Here is a 20,754-nt window from a genome sequence, read left to right on the forward strand (position 1 = left end):
AATAGCATTATCATTTTTCAGCATCGATTTGTAATTCATCTCATGCATATCACATTATCAAAACACATGATATATTATTAATTTTAATTTATTAACATATAGATCAATAACAATAACATTTTGAACGAAATTTTATAATTTAACAAAAATATAATACAAACCTTATACTTGAGAATAGAAAAAAAAAATTCGAAAAATCTATACACATATGGTTTGCATTAAAACACAACTCAAAAAGTTAGCTTCATTCCAAAACCCAGCGATGAAGAAGATGAAGGAGTGAAACGGTAGAGATGAAGATGATGAGTAGATTTGGCAATCGGCGAGTCCAGCCAATTTCAGTTTGGCTAAAAGCCAATTCAAGAAGAAAAAACTGATCACATTGAGAAAAAACAAAAAAAATTAAAAATGGTAGAGATTACGAGCATCTTCATTGTCTTTACTACAACTATTTCATCAAATTCAGCAACACCCATTTGTTCTATTCACTACCCTAATCCTACCCCATTCAGAAAAAACCCATCTTTTTTTCCGCCGACTCATACCATCCTTCAATTTTTTTCATCTCTTTGGAGGTACTTTTTTTTTTTTTTTTGCTTAATCCAACTAATGTGGTTGCTTTTTGTAACAAGCTGTTGATTGATTGTGCTTACTGTTGTAACAAGGTGCATTTTTTTTTTGTTTTTGGTTGTTTATCAGTTGCCTGAATGTTTATTCATTTGTTTCTGTTGAATTGAAGTTTCTTGGGATGTGGGTGTGTGTTGATTAATGTGTTTGTGTTCTGGTATGTGAGAATTCTTTTGTTGTTGTTGTTGTTGTGGTGGTGGTGGTTTTGCCTTTGAAGGTTTGTTGTGTTTTGAGTGTTCTGTGCTTAGTCATTTGTTTCTGTTAAAATGAATTTTCTTGGCATGTGGGTGTGTGTTGATTAATGTGCTTGTGTTCTGGCATGGGAGAATTCTTTTTTGTTTTGTGAGTTTTCCTTGTGTTTGAGTATTCTGTTGGTAGAATTTTGTGTAGTTTATATGTTTAGATTCGATTGTTGAGCTTGATTTTAGTTCATTGGCTCATATATGTAAAATCGTGTTCTTTGATTAGTGTTTTATGTGGCATGCTAATGCCTTGTTAATCCAGTTACTTTGGTTTTTTGAGTAAAGGGTTTTGTGATCTAGTAGTTTTGTCTAAAATTTCAATGTCATTCAGGTGATCTTTTGATTTCTGTTACTATATGATGTTTCTTGTACTTTGATTATGGTATTATTTTGTTGTAGTTACTGTTCGGTATGCTTTGTGATGTTTTCACTTCGGTTTACGCTTTCTGGATTGCTTTGAACTGTTTATCTTGGGTCTATCAAAAACAATCTGTCTACTTCTCAGGTAGGGGTAGGGTCTCTTTTGTGGGGACTATACTAGGTATGTTGTTGTTCGGGTGATCATTTCAATTTATTGATGATATATTTACATCTTGGCCTTCCATGAGGTGCAGAGATGTTTCCCAGTGCTAAAACCTGGATTTTCAATCTTTTTTTGGTAGCTTTTCCTTCATTTTTCTTGCTGAACATCTGTTTTCTCTTCATGTTTTTTCTGTTAGAAATGGTTTTCCGCAATTGTCTAATAAAAGTTGTCTTTGCATGCTTGTAGTTTAAAGTTGGTGCAGCAATTTCCAAGTTTATCTTGTATGGTGTACTTTTAACAATCTAATTGGTACACATTTGCTTGTGGTAGCACAGATCTTCTCATACATCATGGATGACAGTGATGGTAGTCGATGCAAAGGGCTCATTTCTACTGTTAGAAAGAAAAGAAGCCAGACGCTGCGGCGACCTAGGACAGAGAATTTGACAGTTCCTGCATGCCATGTTCACTCACCCCAGACATCACTTTCAGATAGTGCCTCTAGCGATGAGTATAGTGATGATGCTAATGCAGGAGGGAGAATCGACAACCTCAATTACTCTATATCTAGAGATTCTTCTGCTAACAGGTTCAAAGGTGATTATTCTTCTAAAAAGAACAAGGAGGATGAGGGATCTAGAGCGACATATGATAATGCATGTGCAGGAGATGATACGAATCCCAGGCATGGTGCGTCTGTTAGGCAGTTGGGGAATGTTAGGGACGGTGTAGCTAATGATAGCAAGCTGGAAAAGTTGAAGCTGAAAATTGGTGGAGCGACTGGCATTATTCAAACCAAAAACAGTTCTTATGGATCATCTGGCAGTTTATTGTCTTCTAAAAGTGCACAACCCTCTGATGCCTCTCAGCCTCGGCAGAATCTCACTCCTCAGGTTTATAGCACACTCGACTTAATCTTTGAATTCTCTAAATCCCCCGAATCTTAATTATATTTTGTCAGATATTGTCTAGTAGAAATTATGGTTGGTTTCGAGGAGAGGCCACATAAGAATTTGCCACCTGCTCCCTCCGTCCACTTTTACTTGTCCATTGTACTAATAATATATGTTCACCTTTACTTGTCCAATTTAGAAAATCAAGAGATAATTTATCAATTTATACCTTTTTTACCTTTATTATTTAGTACTAATTATTTCCTATTCATTTCCCAATGAGTGAGATACTTATAAGAAGTAGGGTTGATATTGTAAAACTATATTTTTATTTATTGCTTTTTAAGGGGTGTGCCAAGTCAAACATGAACAAGTAAACATGGATGGAGGGAATACTAGTTTCCGTCTAGTATCCGAAATATGGAAAAGAGAACACATAAAGCAACATCTAAATTTGGTTATTCTCAGGGGATGAATAATGAATGTGTGCGAGAAGCATTCTTTTTGGTTAGCTAATTTGGAGATTCACTACTTCCTTTCCAAATTAGTGAGCAAGAAAGTTAGTCATTGCAATTTCTTTAAAAATGCGACTTGTGATTATTCCATTGTTCATTTACCTATGTGTATGGCTATTATGTGACAATAGATTATCTTTTAATAATCCTGGTAATGCTGATCTTTCATTTGAATCGTCTCTCTGGGTTTCAGGACAATTCAACTGAAGACGGTCCTCTTGCAGATAAGAAAAGTAGGTCGAAAGGAATTTCGTGCAAGGGTTTCCCAGGAGGCACTTTTGGTGCTAGCAAAAGCAATATGAAGAAGATGCCAATGAAGAATGTCATTAAAAAACAAGGAGACCAGCCACATCAAAATCGTAAGGTCCACAGGCGAAGGAGGCTTATTTTGGATGAGCTTGATGAGGAGGATGAGATTCACTACTTGGAGAAGCGTAATGTGGGGGAAGAACTAACTAAGACAAGAAGTCTTTCCGGGGGTTTGAAGGTCGATAAGTATGAAATGTTGGAAGATGTTGGAAGGTCAGGCAAAGAAGTTAAAAGAATATCAAATCAAGGTTCTGAGTATACTGATTATGAGGAGGAAGAACTATTGTCTGATGGAGAGGCCAAGCGGACAAAGAAGAAGGATAAACAAATGGAGTCCTATGAGACACCGGTTGAAACAAAGAGTGAAATAAGTCTTACAACCCGTCCACGACAACAGGCTCTTCTGTCTGGCAAAGAAGTTAACAGAAAATTAAATCGAGGTTCTGAGGATCCTGATTATGAGAAGGAAGAACTATTGTCTGATGGAGAGGCCAAGCGGACAAAGAAGAAGGAGAAGCAAATGAAGGAGTCCTATGAGACATCGGTTGAAACAAAGAGTGAAATAAGTCTTACAACCCGTCCACGACAACAGGCTCTTCTGTCTGGCAAAGAAGCTAACAGAAAATTAAATCGAGGTTCTGAGGATCCTGATTATGAGAAGGAAGAACTATTGTCTGATGGAGAGGCCAAGCGGACAAAGAAGAAGGAGAAGCAAATGAAGGAGTCCTATGAGACATCGGTTGAAACAAAGAGTGAAATAAGTCTTACAACACGACAACGGGCTCTTCTATCAAGAAGGGATTCATCTGCTACTTCTGTGAATCAGATTGGGTATCCCTACGGTTGTCCTCCAGCACCACCTCAAAGTGAGAAAATTTTGTGTTTACTCATGTCTTGCAGTGTTGTCCCATTCCTCAAGCACCTTTTCTGATGGTACAAAATTTGTCTTGTCATCCCTGCTATTTTTGCAGAACAAAAGGAGAAGCTCTCAGATGTTGAGCAGCAACTGAAAAGAGTAAAGGCTGCTCAGAAACGTAGAATACGATATGAGGAGGTAGCTCGGGAATCAGAGGTTTGCCCTTGTTTTTGTTCTTGCTTTTGATGTATCACGTTTTTTTAGATTTTATGATGCTGAAATGAGCATAACTTGTTGAATCTTGCAGGCTGAGGCAATAAGAAAAATACTAGGTCAAGATTCCAACAAGAAGAAGCAAGAGAAAATAAAGAAGCAGCAGGAAGAGTTGGCACAGGTATCATCCCATGTGTTTGCTAGGCTGCAACTTCGTTAATGTTATCAAGCTAATGATCAATTAATTGTTGTATCCTGCAGGAGAAGGCTGCCAAAGAGCTTGCTCCAAACACTATCAGAACAGTTATGGGCCCAACTGGAACTGTTGTTACATTCCCTCATGATATGGGTTTGCCAAGTATTTTTGACTCTAAGCCTTGCAGGTAAGGATATCGTTGAGCCTTACTTTTTTATGATTAATATTCATTTAAGGTTCTTACTGTTTGTGCTTTGTGGTTTTGTTGCTATATTCCAGTTATCCTCCCCCTCGTGAAAAATGTGCTGGTCCTTCCTGTGTGAACCCATCCAATTACCGGGATCTGAAGTCAAACCTTCGTCTTTGCAGTCTTAAGTGCTACAAGGCAATTCATGAAAAGATGAAGGATTAAAAGACCTGCTAACATAGTTTAGTTGTGACATATGCAGGTTTTGTTGAGGAGAGTGCTATTATTACTTGTTGGTTACTGTTTTCTTTTGTATTTGTGAATTACTCCATGGATCATCTTCCTAAACTATTTGTCTGTGTTATGGTTGATCAAACATTTCTTGAACACTTTATTATGGGAAGTTGTATTCACTTTATATCGGTTTGTTGACTCCGTCTATTTCTTTTGGGTACGCATTTCATAAAATGCTGCTCCATTTAATTGATGAGTTCATAGCTATGGTTTGAGCTCTGGTAGTGCCATTCTTGTGACAAGTAAGCTGAGATCAAATTTTGAATAGAGTGGTAACAGTCAAGCTACTTTTTTTACACCAAAAACAGTAAAGCATTAAACAGTGATGTTGTATAGAACTACTTATCTTCAAAACATCTCTGATTTCTTTCCTTCCTTGACGGGTGATGGCCTAGGTAGGTAGTTGATTTTGAACTTTTGAGCTCGCTTGCTTTTCAAAGTCATTGAGTGTAATTTCATGTGACAAATCCTATTAACAAGAACAGTCAGGTATCTGATTGGACAGTTGCCAGGTTTTGCATGTTGGTGGTAGGTAACAAGTATTAGAAGAGTAGTAGGTACTGGGGAATCAGTCGAGTTGCACACCATATTTGTGAGGCCTGTTTTTGGATGCAAATGCCAAATATTGTCTAAGTCCTTTGTGGCTGTTTAATTAATTAGATTATAACTATATTCTATTTTAAGGGCCAAATCCAAATCTTAGAATCTAGTATAGGTGAAGAAGTAAAAGGCCACATGTATAATGCCATCACGTTGCATTTATCGTTGTCACGATCAAACACTTATAATTTAAGATTTCTCTCTCTAAAATAGGGCAATATAAGTCTAACTAAGAGTAATTAGTATCTAACAACAATGGTTAAGTTGCAAATATTAAACTATGTTTAATGTTAATTAGAATGCAAATAAACAATGCATAATGTCTAATTTTGATTGGTCAAACGCATAAATATTTGCCACTTGTTGTCTGGAATATGTGTTTGAAGTGTATATTACATATTTTTATAAGAATGACAAAAATCGACTTGATTAGTTTGATTTAACCCTAATATTTAGAAATCGACTTAATTAATTTGAATTCCTTCATAGAGATTAATTGATTATTATCGAGCCGTGAATTTCATGAAAATAGGAAAAAAATTCCTTCCTCTTTGGTGCAATAAATCTACGAATGTGCATAAATGGCGAACAGACTGGTATGATTGGATATGAGCGGATTAAATAAAAATAGTAAAGTGAACACAAGATAAATATCTAAATAACCTAAGACTCTCATAAAATAAAAACTCATAAAAAAAATTTAAATAACAAGCAAACAAATGAGTATTAGTAATATCGACCTATGAATATACATCGTCAGTGAATAATATGGATAGCATTCATCCATTTTTAAATGATCAGTTATTCAACACATATTTAATGGATCGAAAGGGTTACTTATTTTGAACAAACTTTCGCCAAATACTTAGGTGTGCATGCATTTCTAAATAAATTTAAGCCTAAAGATTAAAAAAAAAAGTAGAGTAATTTTTTTTTATGAGTTTTTTTTAGAGTAAAAAAAAGGGAATCTGCATGCATTTCGATTGACTATTCATCACTGTATATGGCTATCACTATGTTGAGTGTTAAATCAAATTAGGAAATCACTTAATCATGAATATATCTTACGTGCTATATGACCACCAAATTTGTTGAAAATAATAATAAAGTAAAGTACCGTACATAATTGGAATAAAAATTATACACACCAAATTCTTTAAATATCATATGTCAACCTTGTGAAAAGAATATCATCGTGACAACCACTTTATAATTTTTTGATCAAATTATATATACTCCTCATCCCTTTATGTACTTCTCAAATCCTGTTGCTAACCCAACTTTTTTTTTGTTCTTGTTAATTAAGTTTAAGTTACATTAAATGGGTTCGAGTTTGGAATTCCACCAACAACAACAACAAAAGAAGAAAGTCATTTCAGTCTCAGACGACTATGTTGTGAATATGTTAAGAGAGTCATTTCAATGCCTTACCATTATCCTCCTCAGCCTTCTCCTTCCTCTCTCCTTTATCGTCCTCGCTAGGCTGTCAGTCACTCGCTATCTCATTGCCACATCAGATTACACGGAGCCCGATACACTACTTGTCAAGCTCTTTCTCTATGCAAATCCTACTTTTCTTCGACTACTAACTCCACTTGTCAGCATTTCTGCTTTGACTCAATGCTTGACAGGACGAACTCTGTCTATTTCAAAATCTCGTCTTTATATGTCGTGGTTTTTACTTTTCACATTTCAAATTTGTGTGTGCATAGGCATAGAAGGTAGTATAGCTATTGGAATAGATGGTACTAGTTTTAGTCACGAAAGATTATATTTATTGACGAGAAGTTTGTTTTTCATGGGATTGCATGAGACAACGTTGTTTTGGTCCAAGAAAGTAGTGAAACCGGTGGTGGATGACACAATTTTTGGCGTTGAGACAGAGGATAGGTATGTTGAGAAGGTGGCTATGGCAATGAGTTTTGGTATTTTGTGGTGGTGTAAGTTAGGGGATGAAGTTGAGTCTTTAGTGGTTGTGGCTGAGGTGAAAAGAAACTTATTTGGTGGTAGTGTTGGTTTGGTTGATTTTGTTGGTTGGTGGTTGTATTATGTGACTGTGGCAATTGGTATGGTTAAGGTTGTGAAGGGACTAATTTGGCTAAATTTTGTGTTGTTTTGTGGGAATATTGTGGTTGATTCAGAAAATGCAGGCTGTTGTACAAGAAATGATGAAAAGGTCTAATTGTTTTGACATTTTCTGTTCCTGTCTCTGTTAAGACAGTTGTAATGTTGATTGTTAAACAGAATTTGCTTCGTCAAAGAAGGGGACATATATGTATTTTTTCTATTTCTGAGTTAAACAAATGCAAATACAAATATTCATTTCTTTTATTACCGACAAAGCCAAGGGTCTTCATATACTCTACCTTTAGACCCCACTTGTGGGATTTCATTGAGTTTGTTGTTGTTGTTATCGAGGAATCTGTTGGGTGTAGACCCTTTGGGCCAGCCACAGCTTTCAAAACTTGAAGACATGGGCCCGTTCCTCTATCCCTCTCCACTTAAATACCAGAGTTAGTTCGCTTGATGTAGGGCTTGAACTTGTATTCACAAACACAAGTCACTCAACATTTGCATGTCATTGTTCTCAGACAAACATTTGGCCTGCAAACTTTCTTTTTTGAGATTAACTTATCTCTTTTGTCATTTCTTTCTAACCATGACATTATGCCTTTTAAAAGTTTCTCATTGTCTCAAGCATAGAGTCCCAATGCATAAATCCTTAATATGATCTTGGCTATCTCAGTAAAAGTTGCTCTAAGAGATACAAACAATACAATTCTGTTAAGAGGACTATCTTTCATCTGGACTTTCTGCTTGTCTCAGCCATGGAAACAAAATCACCGCGGTTTCAATCTTTTAAACTTTCACCATGACCAGGTTATTTTGTTACGCGAGGACAAGAACTTCATTTTCATCCTTGTTGAGGTCATACTGAGTGTATTCCTTTGATATAAGTAAAACACAGGTTATTGAAGGCCAAACATCACCAAGACTAAAAATTTGACAAAGTCTCCACTTTAACTGGTCCTGGAATTGGGATCATGGATCAAATCCCAATCCCCACCATTGATTTCAGTGTTTTCCAGGGTGGTCACAATCATGTTCAAGAGTGTGGGAGAAATGAATTGATCAACAATGGCGCCGTAGATCCTTGGTTTGAATTGGACAGTGAGGATCTTGATTCTCTTTACACTGTATTTGACCTTAAATATCAAGATAATACATCAGACAAACAAGTTCAGTCATTGGAAGATCAGCAACAAAGCATTTCAGATCACTGGACACAAAGTGATGATTCTTCCAACATGGACTTGCCCCTGCAGCCTATCCAAATTCAAACGACCCCCAAAGCATCTAATGGGATTCAGCCTCAGGAGCCAAGGCTTGACAATTTCCATGGAGAGAAAACAAATTCCATTTCTTTAGCATCTTTGGAGCTCTTGAACAATTGTGGGAGATTGTTCAAGAAACCAAGTGAGGAAAACTTGAGCAATGCATTACTCAGCAACGAGGCTCGTGTAAGTAACATCCCTAAGTTGTCAACAGAAGAAATCTTACGAGTTGCTGGAGAAAGATATATCCAGTACTCCACCCAAAGGGTAGATGGTCTTTCTATGTTTATACATCCGTATGCTTCATCACTTTCGGGCCTTTCCATAGAGCAAACAAAGGACATGGAACTTGTTCACCTCCTTCTAGCTGCTGCAGAAGAAGTGGATCAGCAGCAATTTCATTTGGCTAGCCAATCTATTGCACACTGCCTGTGGAAGGCATCTGCTACAGGTAACATTGAATTGTGTTTCATGTTGTCTAAAAGCTTAAGCTATTAGAGAGAGTACACATTTACTAACTTGTTTATATCTTGAATAGGTAATCCAATCCAGAGACTTTGTTTCTATTTTGGTGAAGCTTTACAAGAAAGGATTGATCGAGAAATAAAAAGGTCCCCATGTTTTGAAAGAAAGTTAGGGTTTTTAAGCAATCTGGCATTAGGTAATACACCTGAATCCTTAACATGCCATACAGAAATTCCCTTCAGTCAAGTAATGCAATTCGCGGGAAATCAAGCAATAGTTGAAAATGTTAAAGGTGCAACCAAGATACATTTGGTTGACTTTAATATCAGAAGTGGAATTCAGTGTACAGGCTTGATGCAAGCTCTTTCAGAACGACGTGACTGTCCAATTGAGCTTCTGAAGATAACAGCCATTGGACACCAAGAAAAAGAGAAAATCGAAGAAACAGGCAAGAGATTACAAAGTTTTGCCAAATCCTTGAATCTTCCCTTTTCATTTGATATGGTCTTTATGTCTGACATGAAAGATCTCAAGGCAGAATCAGTCAATGTTAAAGCAGATGAAACTGTAGCTGTCTATTGTTACACTGTACTAAGAACAATGATCTGCAGGCAAGATTATTTGGACAACACAATGCGAGTAATCAGAGGATTAAGACCATCTGTGGTTGTTGTCTGTGAAGTTGAAGCAAACCATAATTCACCTTCATTTTTGAACCGTTTTGTGGAGGCACTTTTCTTTTATAGTGTGCTTTTTGATTGCTTTGAAGACTGCATGGATAGAGACAATTTGGTCAGAAAGAGGATTGAAGTATTTCACATTGGTGAAGGAATCCGGAATATGGTTGCAGCTGAGGGTGCAGAAAGGTTCACTCGGAATGTAAAGCTTGATGTATGGAGAGCATACTTTGTGAGGTTTGGAATGGTGGAAATGGAGCTCAGCGAGTCATCTCGATATCAAGCAAATCTGATTCTCAAGCAATTTTCCCATGGCAGTTCCTGCATTGTTCAAAATGATGGAAAGGCCCTCCTAGTTGGATGGAAGGGAACACCCATTGAATCTGTTTCTATTTGGAAGTTTTTGTAAAGACATTGAAAAGGGGAACTTTAAGGACAATTCCATGTTAAGGAAATTAGCAGGATGCTCTACCCTTAGAGTTGTTGTAGCTAGGCAAACACACATTTGAGATGGTTGGGTTATGTCTAGCGTTGGCCTCCGTGTCAATTATGGCGAGTAAAGGTGTTAAAAATGGGACAAGATAGACCTAAAAGGAAGTTGCCTCGAAAGACCTACCGAGAAACAGGGCACAATGGAAAGATAAATATAAGTGATATCAACTAGTTGGCAATATGTTTTAGCCATATTAGTACATTTACTAAGGTCTTATGAATTCAAAGAATTATTTTATATCTGCTGAAGATTTATATACCAGAAAAATTGCAGAGAACTTTTTTAAAAATTTTTTTATTGCATATAATATTGCTCTGCGATGAGATTAAATGGAGCAACATAGTAAGTGAGGATTTATATAACCGATCCCAAACAATCCCAACTTGCTTGCGACTATATCTGGCATCATCTTGGGTATCTACATGATTTTTCAAAAAACAATGCTTTTACGATATCTCTAGGATGCTTTGTACACCAGACTGCCTTTTTAATCCCTTGTCCTCAGAGGCGGAGCCAGGATTTCAGGTCTATGGGTTCTAAATTTTAAAAATGATAACGATCTTAAACATTACAAAACACTAATTTTGTTAATGAGATAATCATGTTTGAAAATATTAACTTAGATATTGTTATATTGTTTGGTAAAAACTTGATTTAATAATGTAAAGATTTGAATAATTTATTTTAAAGTTCCAAAATATTTGTAAAGAAAAGATGAATAATTTTTAAAATATAAATTTTGAATATTGTTACTATAATCTTCAATATTGTTCTAAGTGAGATTAAAGTAATTATATTCACCATTAATATTTTGGCATCTAAAACATATATTTTACTAGTTTCACTATGACCTTGAATCCTTGATCCATTATTGCCTTCATAAGTTAAAATTTCAAAATTCAAACAACAATTATTTTAACATAATAAATTCTTAATATGTGGGATAACCCTAGAATCAAATATTAAAAATTAATTTTTGAATAGATAATTAAACCGTGTAAAAGAAAACAAATAAGAAAAAAATTGAAAAAGAAGAGGAGAGTACATAGTACATACCGTAGGTCGGATGGTAGCAATCAGATTAACAATAAAAGTTAGAACCCTAACTTTTGAAAATAAATTTGGGTCAAAGTTTTTTGAATGTGTAAGTTGAAATCAATGGATAGATGTTGTTTTAGAGTATGACACAAACACTATTTTTCTGTTTATTTTCATTTACCAATTTTCTGGTTTTTTTTTTTAAAAAAAAAAATATAAACCTACTTACGTTATTATCTTTAGGTTAGAAATTAATTTCAAAAACACTTTTTTCATTTACCAATTTTCTGTTTTTTTTTTTTTAAAAAAAAATTCTTATATGTATGTTAGAAATTAATTCGAAAAATATAGTACTCAATGGGTTTCAAACCCACAAAGTGCAGGATGAGACTTGAGAGCCTTCACTGGGTGCACTAAAACCACTGGGCTACTCGCTTCACTATGTTGGTGGGTTCGCAGTAAATTTATATGTACTTTATATTTGATATTTTAATACTAATATAAGATCTACGAAAAAGTCAGTGGGTTCGTCCGAACCCCTTCCGATACAGTAGCTCCGCCGCTGCTTGTCCTTCCGCCTTTCAATAAAACCGAGCTATATCCATCACCTCTTTCACAGAGGCTAACATACAACATGTGACTCACTTCAGCAGTTCATATTATAATTGGCCTTTCATGGATAGATTGCTGATTTGTTCATCCTTTAATGTCTCTATCAAGCACTGAAGCTGTAAGCTCGCTGTGTAAAAGATTTGCTAAGCCATGCAGCCGTTCTAATTATAAAAGATCGTACTGTATAAACGTAAAAATCAGGCCTGAGCCTAATAGTATAGAGGACAAGCAGTAATGAGATTAGGAGGCAACATTCACTTAACAAAAGCTCTTAGATTAGTTCAACCAACGGGCTAAATGAGGCACGAAATAAATGAGAATAAACTAAGAAACGCAGAAAACACCAATTTGGTGCTGGTCCTGTTTCCAGTAAAAGAACCAAGTCAAGGAAAATGTGATTTATGAATGATGAATCAGTCAGTTTACAATCTTAGATTAAGCAAAGCTAACACCGGGAGCTTTAAATGCATTTTGTTCATCCATCACTCTCCTCACACCCTCAGAATCCACATACCTGCCCATACCTGCAAGGATATTAGAAAGAAGCACATAATCGCCACCATATTGTTTTTCCATCTCCATGATCTTCTGCATAACTCTTTCTCCCATATCTGCATTATCATGAAAACTACAAGCACCTAATAGTGTTCTCCAAATCACAACATTAGACATTGTATTAGGTATCTCCAATGCTATCTTTTCTGCTTCTTCTAACCTACCTTCCCTCCCTAACATGTCAATCAAGCATCCATAATGCTTGATGTCTGGTTGAATCCCAAACTCATCAACCATCTTTCTGAGAAACTCGAGCCCTTCCTCCACCAAACCTCCATGACTGCAAGCATTGAGCATACTCAAAAATGTTATGCGATTTGGTTCAATACCTGCATCCACCATCATCTTATAACTATCGGAAGCTTCTTTTGCCATCCCATGCATTGCATATCCTGATATTATCGATGACCATGACACCAAATTCCTTCTTTCATCCGATATATCCTCGAAAGCTCTCACAGCATTGTCTATACTTCCACACTTAGCATAAGCATCCACAAGCGAATTCATAACACGAATATCAAACACATCAATACCACTTTTCTCCCCATAAGCATGAATCATTCCGCAACACTCTAGACACCGAACATTCCAAATAGCAGGGAAAATCGCCAAAAGAGTCACTTCACTCGGTTTAATCCCCTCAACCACAACCATTTCCCGAAACAATGACAAAGCCTCATTAAACCGACCCATCCTCGTATACCCATCGATAAGACCCGTCCATGAAATAACATTCTTCTCCGGCATTACATCAAACACAGCCCGAGCAACCTTAACATCACCCCATTTAATACAACCACTGATCAAAGCATTCCAAGTCACAGAATTTCTCACAGGCATTTCATCAAACACCTTCTTGGCTTCACCAACCAACCCACATTCCCCATACATATTAACCAATGCAGTTTGCACATAAACATGAGATTCAAACCCATCCTTCAAACTCAAACAATGAATCTGCTTCCCAATACAAAATTTCCCTAAATTAGCTGATCCTTTAATCAAGAATGAATATGTAAAGCTATCAAAAAAGATAATGGGGTGATACTGTAACCGCAATTGTTTGAACAGAAAAAAAGATTCTTGTGGGAAAATACCAAGAGAGTAATGTCGAATTATAGAGTTCCAGAGAGTTAATAAAATGGGTATTGAAGAAGTTGAGTTGAAGGTGTTTTCTGCAGTGGTGAATATTAACTGAGTATGAATTTGCTGAATTGGTTTGTGATAGTTTTGGTACTTTTTAACAAGACTAAGAAGATGATGAACATCTCTGCCCATTAAAAGCAGCAAAGTTTCATTCTTTGAAGCATTAATGGACTAAATTTGTGAGCAGAGAAAAGCTCTCAACTTTCAGAATTCGAGCTTCACTGTCTATGGCGAAACGCAATTCCAAGAAAATACTAGCAAGCAAATGGCTGTGCAGCTTGTAAATGGAATGGTAATAAACTTCATCTTAACACTATGTTTTTTTTTTTTTGATTTTCCATCCGTGTTTGTTACTCACATTAAATCTCCCATTAAATTTGAATCGTGCATTGCAGGGCTCATTTGGAATGGATCAGTTTTTTTCGTATTCGATCCATCACCTCTAATCAACGACATGTATTAGATAATATAGTTTATCAAGACTGAGATTTTCGTTGAAATTTCAACCTTTTAGCTCATGACTTAGAACTATTTGATCGAAAACAACACCCATAATCCTGACACGAATGAATGGAACTCATTTGATACATATAGCACAAAGTGTATTATATGTAATTTATTTTAATAAAGAATATTATATGCTTAACCAATAACTGGACAACATGATTTTTTAGATTTAGACTGTATAGCAGATATAAATAATACAATCCAATTATGGATAGGATATATATCAAAACAATTAATAGATAACAAAATAGCAATGACAGAGACACCAGGATATATAGAAAGAACACTTATAGGAACAGTAAAATTATGGCTACAAAATTTATCAGATGAAAGTTTAAAAACTCTAAGAAGTAATAAAAATTCAAATGACGAATTAGCTACTACAGTACTCAATAACAATAAAGATATTTAAATATGGTGACTTGCTATGGCACCCTGAAGTGAAAGGGAGTAAGTTGAATCCGTATTGTCACAGAGCAACAATTCATCTTGTGACTTCACGGATCTTAATGTAAAGATAAAATTTAAATATAACAACAAAATATCTTTGGATGTCATCTTCATGACGTGGATGTTAACCATTGGCCAACAAAATGATAAGAAATGTGTGTTCATTACTCATTTCATCTTGATAATATATACCAATCTCCTATCCAAAAAAAGATAATTTCATTTCCCAACCCAATAAGAAAAAATATCTTCTTCTTCTTCACCTTAACACAGAGCAAAAAAAAAAATGGCGTCCATAGCTGGTGTTAGTATCACAACCCCAAGAATTTCATCCGATTCCCCTAAAATTCAACCGTTGAAATTCCCAACCCTAAACAGTCCATGGAAGAAATCAGGTCAATTCAGTTACGGGAGGATGTATGTAGTAGTACCCAGAGTAGTTCCGGATAAGAAGCTATCTGATTTAGTTGCGGAAAGTGTAAAAGAAGCTGAAGAAGCTTGTGCGGAGGATCCGGTGAGCGGTGAGTGTAAGGCGGCGTGGGATGTGGTGGAAGAGACGAGTGCGGCGGCGAGCCATGCGAGGGATAGGAAGAAGGAATCAGATGTGCTGGAGAATTATTGTAAGGATAATCCAGAAACGGATGAATGCCGCACTTATGATAACTGATTATGATTATGATTATGATGATAGTAGCTACTCATGTGTTGTGTTTTTTTTCAAATGGTAATTTGATACTCTGTTTTATCAATATTGCAAAACTTAATCTTCTCTTATGTATGGTGTGTTTAATTATACCAAACGAGTTTTAATTTATGCGATATAGTTTGAATGAACATGAAATTGAAAATAGTTTTTCCACCGGATGAAGTTGTGTATGCACAGCACTACTCTAGCATATGGGATTATATATATTTATAAAAATTCATTCATAATTATATCAATTTGATTCAAGTAACTTATAACTCCAAAATATGAGTTACTTAAGAACTTGCAGACGAGGATGAAAACCCAATGATCAATAATCATGTTATCCGAATCAGCTTATACCGTCCACAACCACCAATCCAATCTAACTTTACGAGTACATGCTATCTCCCACCAACAAAGATGCCAAATACCTGTCCACAAAGACGATAGATGGGAAGACATAACACTTGAACAAATCATAGGACCAGAAAAAAAGTTCCTTGTGAAAACTTTTTGCCCTATAAGCATTGCCATCCAATGATCAAAACAGTGAACACATGAAGCATGTAAAAAATAGGATAAACAAATCCACAATATCACAGAATGAACACATATCAATTTCATAGAAATAAGAAGGGCCATCTCATTCATAAACATGCATATATAATCAAACAGACTAAATAATACTAAAAACAACAAACTAGATATTCAGATACCGATTAATAGCCAAAACCAACCATGACTAGTAAGAAACAAAAGCTACATTGCTAATATCAAACTAGATATTTAATACGCTTTTCTCTATTCCATTATCGTAAATCATCAGACCAGCAGCTCAAAACTGGAACATATCAGAAGCAGTGATAGGTTGAATTGGGCAAGGCAGTTGCCATGGCTCCAGCAAACTGTCGGGAATTTCAGGAATGTCCACAGGAAATCCAGTAGCATCAGCCCAAAATTGGGTGAGTGAGTTCAATGAATTCAACCGTTCAGTCAATTCTGCAAGCTGAGCCCTCAGCACGTTGTTCTCTGCATCAATGGCACGATAGTTCCTTTCAACAGAATCAATCTTATCGTGGCAGATACTGTTCTGGTTCTGCAGCTGTGTTGTTTCGCTACTTAACTCCTTCAAACGCTGCTGCTTCTTCATCCGTGACCTCTTGGCCGACTCACGGTTGGATTCCATTCTCTTCCTTTTTCTTTCGTCAAACTTTGCATACCTCTGGTCTGCATCTGAACCAGAACTCACCAGTTGCGGAGTCGAAGCCATGTCTCTCAGGCAGATTGGATGAATGATAAAAAAATGGAATAACAGGTAACTATGTATAATTTGTTAAAGCACCAAACTTTTGATAGTGTGGCTATGGAATTTCTAAATCAAATTGGAAAAAGACAATGATGAGGGCTAGTTCATGAAAACACGTAGAACCAGTAAAGAAAGACTACTGAGAAAGAATGCAGAATCCGAACTCGACGCACACGAATAGAGAATGACATGAAGAAATTTTGAAACTAAGAATTAAACATTGGAACTTTGTACGAAACCGCAATCAATCTTCAAAGAAACCAATAGTTTCCTGAGTAGAATATCCAAATCCAGACAGCAAATGAAAGTATTCACAAAAATGATCTGCAATCAAACACAAACAGACTATATTAGAAAACTTTTCAGAAATGCGATCGAAAGGCAAAAACAAAATTCAACCACAAAAAGAACATAACCACAACAACATATGTTCTGCTACCTCAACAAAATTCTAACCTTTTAAAGATTTCTCAACTTAATTCTTCAAATACAACAAAAATAACAACAACATCAACAACATACAAGTGTAATTCCACAAGTGGGATCTAGGGAGGGTAGTGTGTACTGTGTACACAGACCTTACACAAAATCCTTCAAATCTTTCAGCAAAATTAAAAACTAGTCTTCAAATCCTTTTGGATTTTTGAAAGATTTGGAAATGTGAGTTTGAAGATCTTCGATAAATAGTTCTTTTTTTTTTTGCTGAAAGGACCAACCAAATTACTGTGTTTGCAAACCCTAAAACAAATGTTACTAAATTAAGGTCACCAAATCAATTTATATCAGATGATTAACCTGCTCAATAAAGTTGGTTGTTTTGATTCTAATCTCATAAAAAGGGGTAAAATTACTAAAGTTCAGATATTTTTTCTTTACTCTGTTAAAAAAGTTCAAATCGTTTTAGGCATGAGATCCATCTACTCTTTACCATCAACACAAATTGGAAAATCATCAAACAAAACAAACAGAAGAACTTTCTAATCCCTATATAAAGGGGTAAAAGTACTAAAGTTCAAATCTTTTTTCTCTTTCTCAGATAAAAAAGTTCAAAACTTTATAGGCATAAGATCCATTTACTCTTTACCATCAACACAAATTGGAAAATCATCAAACAAAACAAACAGAAGAACTTTCTAATCCCTATATAAAGGGGTAAAAGTACTAAAGTTCAAATCTTTTTTCTCTTTCTCAGAATAAAAAAGTTCAAAACTTTATAGGCATAAGATCCATTTACTCTTTACCATCAACACAAATTGGAAAATCATCAAACAAAACAAACAGAAGAACTTTCTAATCCCTATATAAAGGGGTAAAAGTACTAAAGTTCAAATCTTTTTTCTCTTTCTCAGAATAAAAAAGTTCAAAACTTTATAGGCATAAGATCCATTTACTCTTTACCATCAACACAAATTGGAAAATCATCAAACAAAACAAACAGAAGAACTTTCTAATACCTATATAAAGGGGTAAAAGTACTTAACTTCAAATCTTTTTTCTTTTCTCAGTTTGAAAAAGTTCAAATCTTTATAGGCATAAGATCCAATTTATCTTTACCATCAACACAAATTGAACAATCATCAAACAAAACAAACAAAAGAACTAAAAAAACATAAAGAGCAAACAAAAAAGCTAAATCAAAACACACAAAATAAAGAAAGCAAAAAAGGAAAAAGGGTAAAGGAGAATGAAGCTTACCTTTGCAAAGAGGGAAGTTGTAGAACCAAAAGGTTGAAAGAATGTTATAAAGGAAGAGAGAATGGGGTTTATATAGGGGAGAAGAGCAAGCTTTTTTAGATTATTAAGGATTTTTTATTATTATTTTAAGGAAAGTTGTGTCATAGGTGTAATATGGTTGGCTTGTAGGATGACAGCTAATAAACCTACTAATATTAGGTGAGTTTCTTCTATCTTTCCTTATATATTTTCTCTTAATTTCAAAATATTTTTTTATTTAATAGTACATGATCCCATGTTTTTATTATGCCTTCAAAAATGTTGTTATTATTCAAGTCTCCAATATCTTTGACTTGAGAGAAAATATCTGTCTTAATTTGATCTGGTAAAAAATAAAATGAATTTTTAAAATTTTAAAATTTTAAATATGTCACATAATGTTATTACAAACAAAGGCTAATATATTAATTGAAAAAAAGGATTAAGGTGACGTATCCATTATCTTTTAAATTTGAATTATGCATTATATGTTTTTCATCACAACATGTAACATAAATTTCATTTGTATAACATTTCTAGTCCATCTCAAGTTTTTTTAAAAATGGACCCCTATGTTTATAAATAGAACATATTTATCCTTTTCATAGATTATCTTATATTTATTGAACTATTTAAAAAAAAATATATCACATGTCTTTAAACTTGTTACTTCACCTATTATTTTCTAATTCAGTCTTGTGAGGGTCAGTTCTGGAGGGATTAAAGAATCGATGAAGTAATTTCTTATTGTTATGTCACTTTTTGTCTTTTTAAAATAATTCAAAATAAATACACTCAATTTGTTAGACAATAAAGGTAAACTTGTCTTTTTTTTTCTTTTCTTTTTTTAAATAGTAAAGTTAAGAAGTATATTTGTTCATGAGATAATAAAAGAATAGGGAAAAAATTTCAGGAGTAATTGAATAGAACTTCAAACTTAAGGGACTATTATGAAGTTTCAACAAATTATGTGGAGTCATCTTCTCCAAGTCAAATTTTTTTCACTGCCATAGCTAAACGACTAATAGATCTCAAATTCTTCAGTTCTGCCATTGAAGTATTTGTGAAGCTAAAGTAACTGATATTGAATTCGTGAAGACCATAAACAATGGGTGTAGATGATGAAGTACCGATTGATGATAAAGCGAAGAGAATGAGAGATCTATTATCGAGCTTTTACTCTCCAGATCCTAATTCTACTTCAGTTCCGCCTAATACTTCTTCCAGATTCGCAACTTTGGATACCATTAACACTACTGCCTTCGATGCCGATCAGTACATGAATTTGCTTGTATGTCCTCTCATTTACTTGAATTAGTTTTAGTTTGATTTATAACTTCATTTTAGCAATTTAAGCTCTTATTTGGCCGATTTTGAAGTTGAAACTTGAAAAGTTGAGTTTTTGAAGTTGTGATTGGACATCCATTTTACTTGAAAAGAACTTGCTGAATTTTTTTTGAAGACAGATATTCAGGATTTGATCCAAAATCTAGATATTCAAAATATGATCCAAAATCTATGGCTAAATTAGAATATGGTTATCCCGGAAAAAAGATCAATTTTTTTTTTAATTGATAAAGCTATAATTTTATTGAATTCTGTAGTTCCAAGGAAGTATGTCTGTGTACACTACAAAATTAAAAGATTTTAGGACTTGTTTAGACGAAAATGTCTTAGAAAGATGTTGTTTTGATTTGATGGGGTTCATACTTAAATAATGGTAGAAGGAGGACTAAGAGGAAAGGACTTATGCTCCAGATGTTTTTTTGTGAATATGAAACAGAGACAATAAACCATCTTTTTTTGCATTGTAAAGTGACTGAGAAACTATGGAAGTATTTCATTAACCTGAGAGGTATCACATGGACCATGCCTAGAAATACTGCAGAAGTCCTAGCATGTTGGAATAAAGATGGAAATCAGTCAGGACACAAGGAGAGATGGAAGATTGTCCCTGCCTGCATCTGGTGGACAATATGGAGTGAGAGAAATCAAAGGTGTTTTGAGAACAAGAGCATCCCTTTCCAAAGCATTAAAATGAATTGTTTAGTGACCTTTTACTTTTGGTGTATCTGATGAGTCCACAAATTGGACTCATTTAGGGCTTTATTTTAATAGAAATAGTGTCCTCAAACGCTTATTTTATCTCAATATCTGATGAAAACTCTAAAGTTTCAAGTATTTGAAGTTTGAGTGAAACCATGGACACTTACGCGCAAAAAGGAACAAAATGGCTGAAAAGAACAAAGAAACTGAAGCCTAAGCTTCGCCAAGCACACTTGGCGAGTCGCTGAAGGGATATACTCCACCC

The 20,754-nt window shown here is 34.9% G+C and overlaps 7 protein-coding genes across 7 annotated transcripts in view; 5 read left to right on the forward strand and 2 right to left on the reverse strand.

Annotated features, from left to right (window-relative positions):
• The first annotated feature begins 248 nt into the window (after window positions 1–248).
• LOC102602865 (trichohyalin-like) lies at window positions 249–4,898 on the forward strand. The gene is made up of 7 exons (XM_006355795.2): window positions 249–575; window positions 1,728–2,285; window positions 2,994–3,975; window positions 4,081–4,181; window positions 4,273–4,359; window positions 4,440–4,561; window positions 4,654–4,898. The coding sequence occupies exons 2-7, from the start codon at window positions 1,743–1,745 to the stop codon at window positions 4,784–4,786; spliced, it is 1,968 nt and encodes a 655-aa protein (XP_006355857.2). The 5' UTR covers window positions 249–575; window positions 1,728–1,742; the 3' UTR covers window positions 4,787–4,898.
• Window positions 4,899–6,775: 1,877 nt separating this feature from the next.
• Window positions 6,776–7,637, forward strand: LOC102603204 (uncharacterized). The gene has a single exon (XM_006355796.2). The coding sequence runs from the start codon at window positions 6,777–6,779 to the stop codon at window positions 7,635–7,637; it is 861 nt and encodes a 286-aa protein (XP_006355858.1). The 5' UTR covers window position 6,776.
• Window positions 7,638–8,499: 862 nt separating this feature from the next.
• LOC102603543 (DELLA protein RGL1-like) lies at window positions 8,500–10,341 on the forward strand. Its single transcript, XM_006355797.1, has 2 exons — window positions 8,500–9,241; window positions 9,329–10,341. The coding sequence occupies exons 1-2, from the start codon at window positions 8,500–8,502 to the stop codon at window positions 10,339–10,341; spliced, it is 1,755 nt and encodes a 584-aa protein (XP_006355859.1).
• Window positions 10,342–12,438: 2,097 nt separating this feature from the next.
• On the reverse strand, window positions 12,439–14,280 carry LOC102594595 (pentatricopeptide repeat-containing protein At1g09220, mitochondrial). The gene has a single exon (XM_006355772.2). It carries the CDS (start codon window positions 13,909–13,911, stop codon window positions 12,511–12,513), a length of 1,401 nt encoding a protein of 466 aa, XP_006355834.1. The 5' UTR covers window positions 13,912–14,280; the 3' UTR covers window positions 12,439–12,510.
• A 677-nt stretch (window positions 14,281–14,957) lies between these two features.
• On the forward strand, window positions 14,958–15,570 carry LOC102594918 (calvin cycle protein CP12-1, chloroplastic). Its single transcript, XM_006355773.1, has one exon. It carries the CDS (start codon window positions 15,023–15,025, stop codon window positions 15,401–15,403), a length of 381 nt encoding a protein of 126 aa, XP_006355835.1. The 5' UTR covers window positions 14,958–15,022; the 3' UTR covers window positions 15,404–15,570.
• A 538-nt stretch (window positions 15,571–16,108) lies between these two features.
• Window positions 16,109–18,498, reverse strand: LOC102595254 (bZIP transcription factor 53). Its single transcript, XM_006355774.2, has 2 exons — window positions 18,426–18,498; window positions 16,109–17,054 (listed from the first exon to the last, which is right to left on the reverse strand). Exon 2 carries the CDS (start codon window positions 16,692–16,694, stop codon window positions 16,260–16,262), a length of 435 nt encoding a protein of 144 aa, XP_006355836.1. The 5' UTR covers window positions 16,695–17,054; window positions 18,426–18,498; the 3' UTR covers window positions 16,109–16,259.
• Window positions 18,499–19,392: 894 nt separating this feature from the next.
• LOC102595578 (vacuolar protein sorting-associated protein 51 homolog) overlaps window positions 19,393–20,754 on the forward strand; it is a 14,387-nt gene continuing 13,025 nt past the window's right edge. The window contains exon 1 of the mRNA XM_006355775.2: window positions 19,393–19,734. Coding sequence (XP_006355837.1) covers window positions 19,552–19,734 — 183 coding nt within the window. The 5' untranslated portion in view covers window positions 19,393–19,551. The remainder of the gene's footprint in view (window positions 19,735–20,754) is intronic.

The sequence above is a fragment of the Solanum tuberosum genome, unplaced genomic scaffold, assembly GCF_000226075.1.
Source record: "Solanum tuberosum cultivar DM 1-3 516 R44 unplaced genomic scaffold, SolTub_3.0 scf00208, whole genome shotgun sequence".
Lineage (NCBI taxonomy): Eukaryota > Viridiplantae > Streptophyta > Magnoliopsida > Solanales > Solanaceae > Solanum > Solanum tuberosum.

Bases quoted from the DNA above. Each gene is read 5' to 3' on its own strand.
- LOC102602865 (XM_006355795.2), top strand. From the start codon at position 1,743: ATGGATGACAGTGATGGTAGTCGATGCAAAGGGCTCATTTCTACTGTT. The intron at 3,976-4,080 runs GTGAGAAAATTT...CTATTTTTGCAG, and splicing joins TCCTCCAGCACCACCTCAAA to AACAAAAGGAGAAGCTCTCA. The intron at 4,182-4,272 runs GTTTGCCCTTGT...TGAATCTTGCAG, and splicing joins AGGTAGCTCGGGAATCAGAG to GCTGAGGCAATAAGAAAAAT.
- LOC102603204 (XM_006355796.2), top strand. From the start codon at position 6,777: ATGGGTTCGAGTTTGGAATTCCACCAACAACAACAACAAAAGAAGAAA.
- LOC102603543 (XM_006355797.1), top strand. From the start codon at position 8,500: ATGGATCAAATCCCAATCCCCACCATTGATTTCAGTGTTTTCCAGGGT. The intron at 9,242-9,328 runs GTAACATTGAAT...TATCTTGAATAG, and splicing joins GTGGAAGGCATCTGCTACAG to GTAATCCAATCCAGAGACTT.
- LOC102594595 (XM_006355772.2), bottom strand. From the start codon at position 13,911: ATGGGCAGAGATGTTCATCATCTTCTTAGTCTTGTTAAAAAGTACCAA.
- LOC102594918 (XM_006355773.1), top strand. From the start codon at position 15,023: ATGGCGTCCATAGCTGGTGTTAGTATCACAACCCCAAGAATTTCATCC.
- LOC102595254 (XM_006355774.2), bottom strand. From the start codon at position 16,694: ATGGCTTCGACTCCGCAACTGGTGAGTTCTGGTTCAGATGCAGACCAG.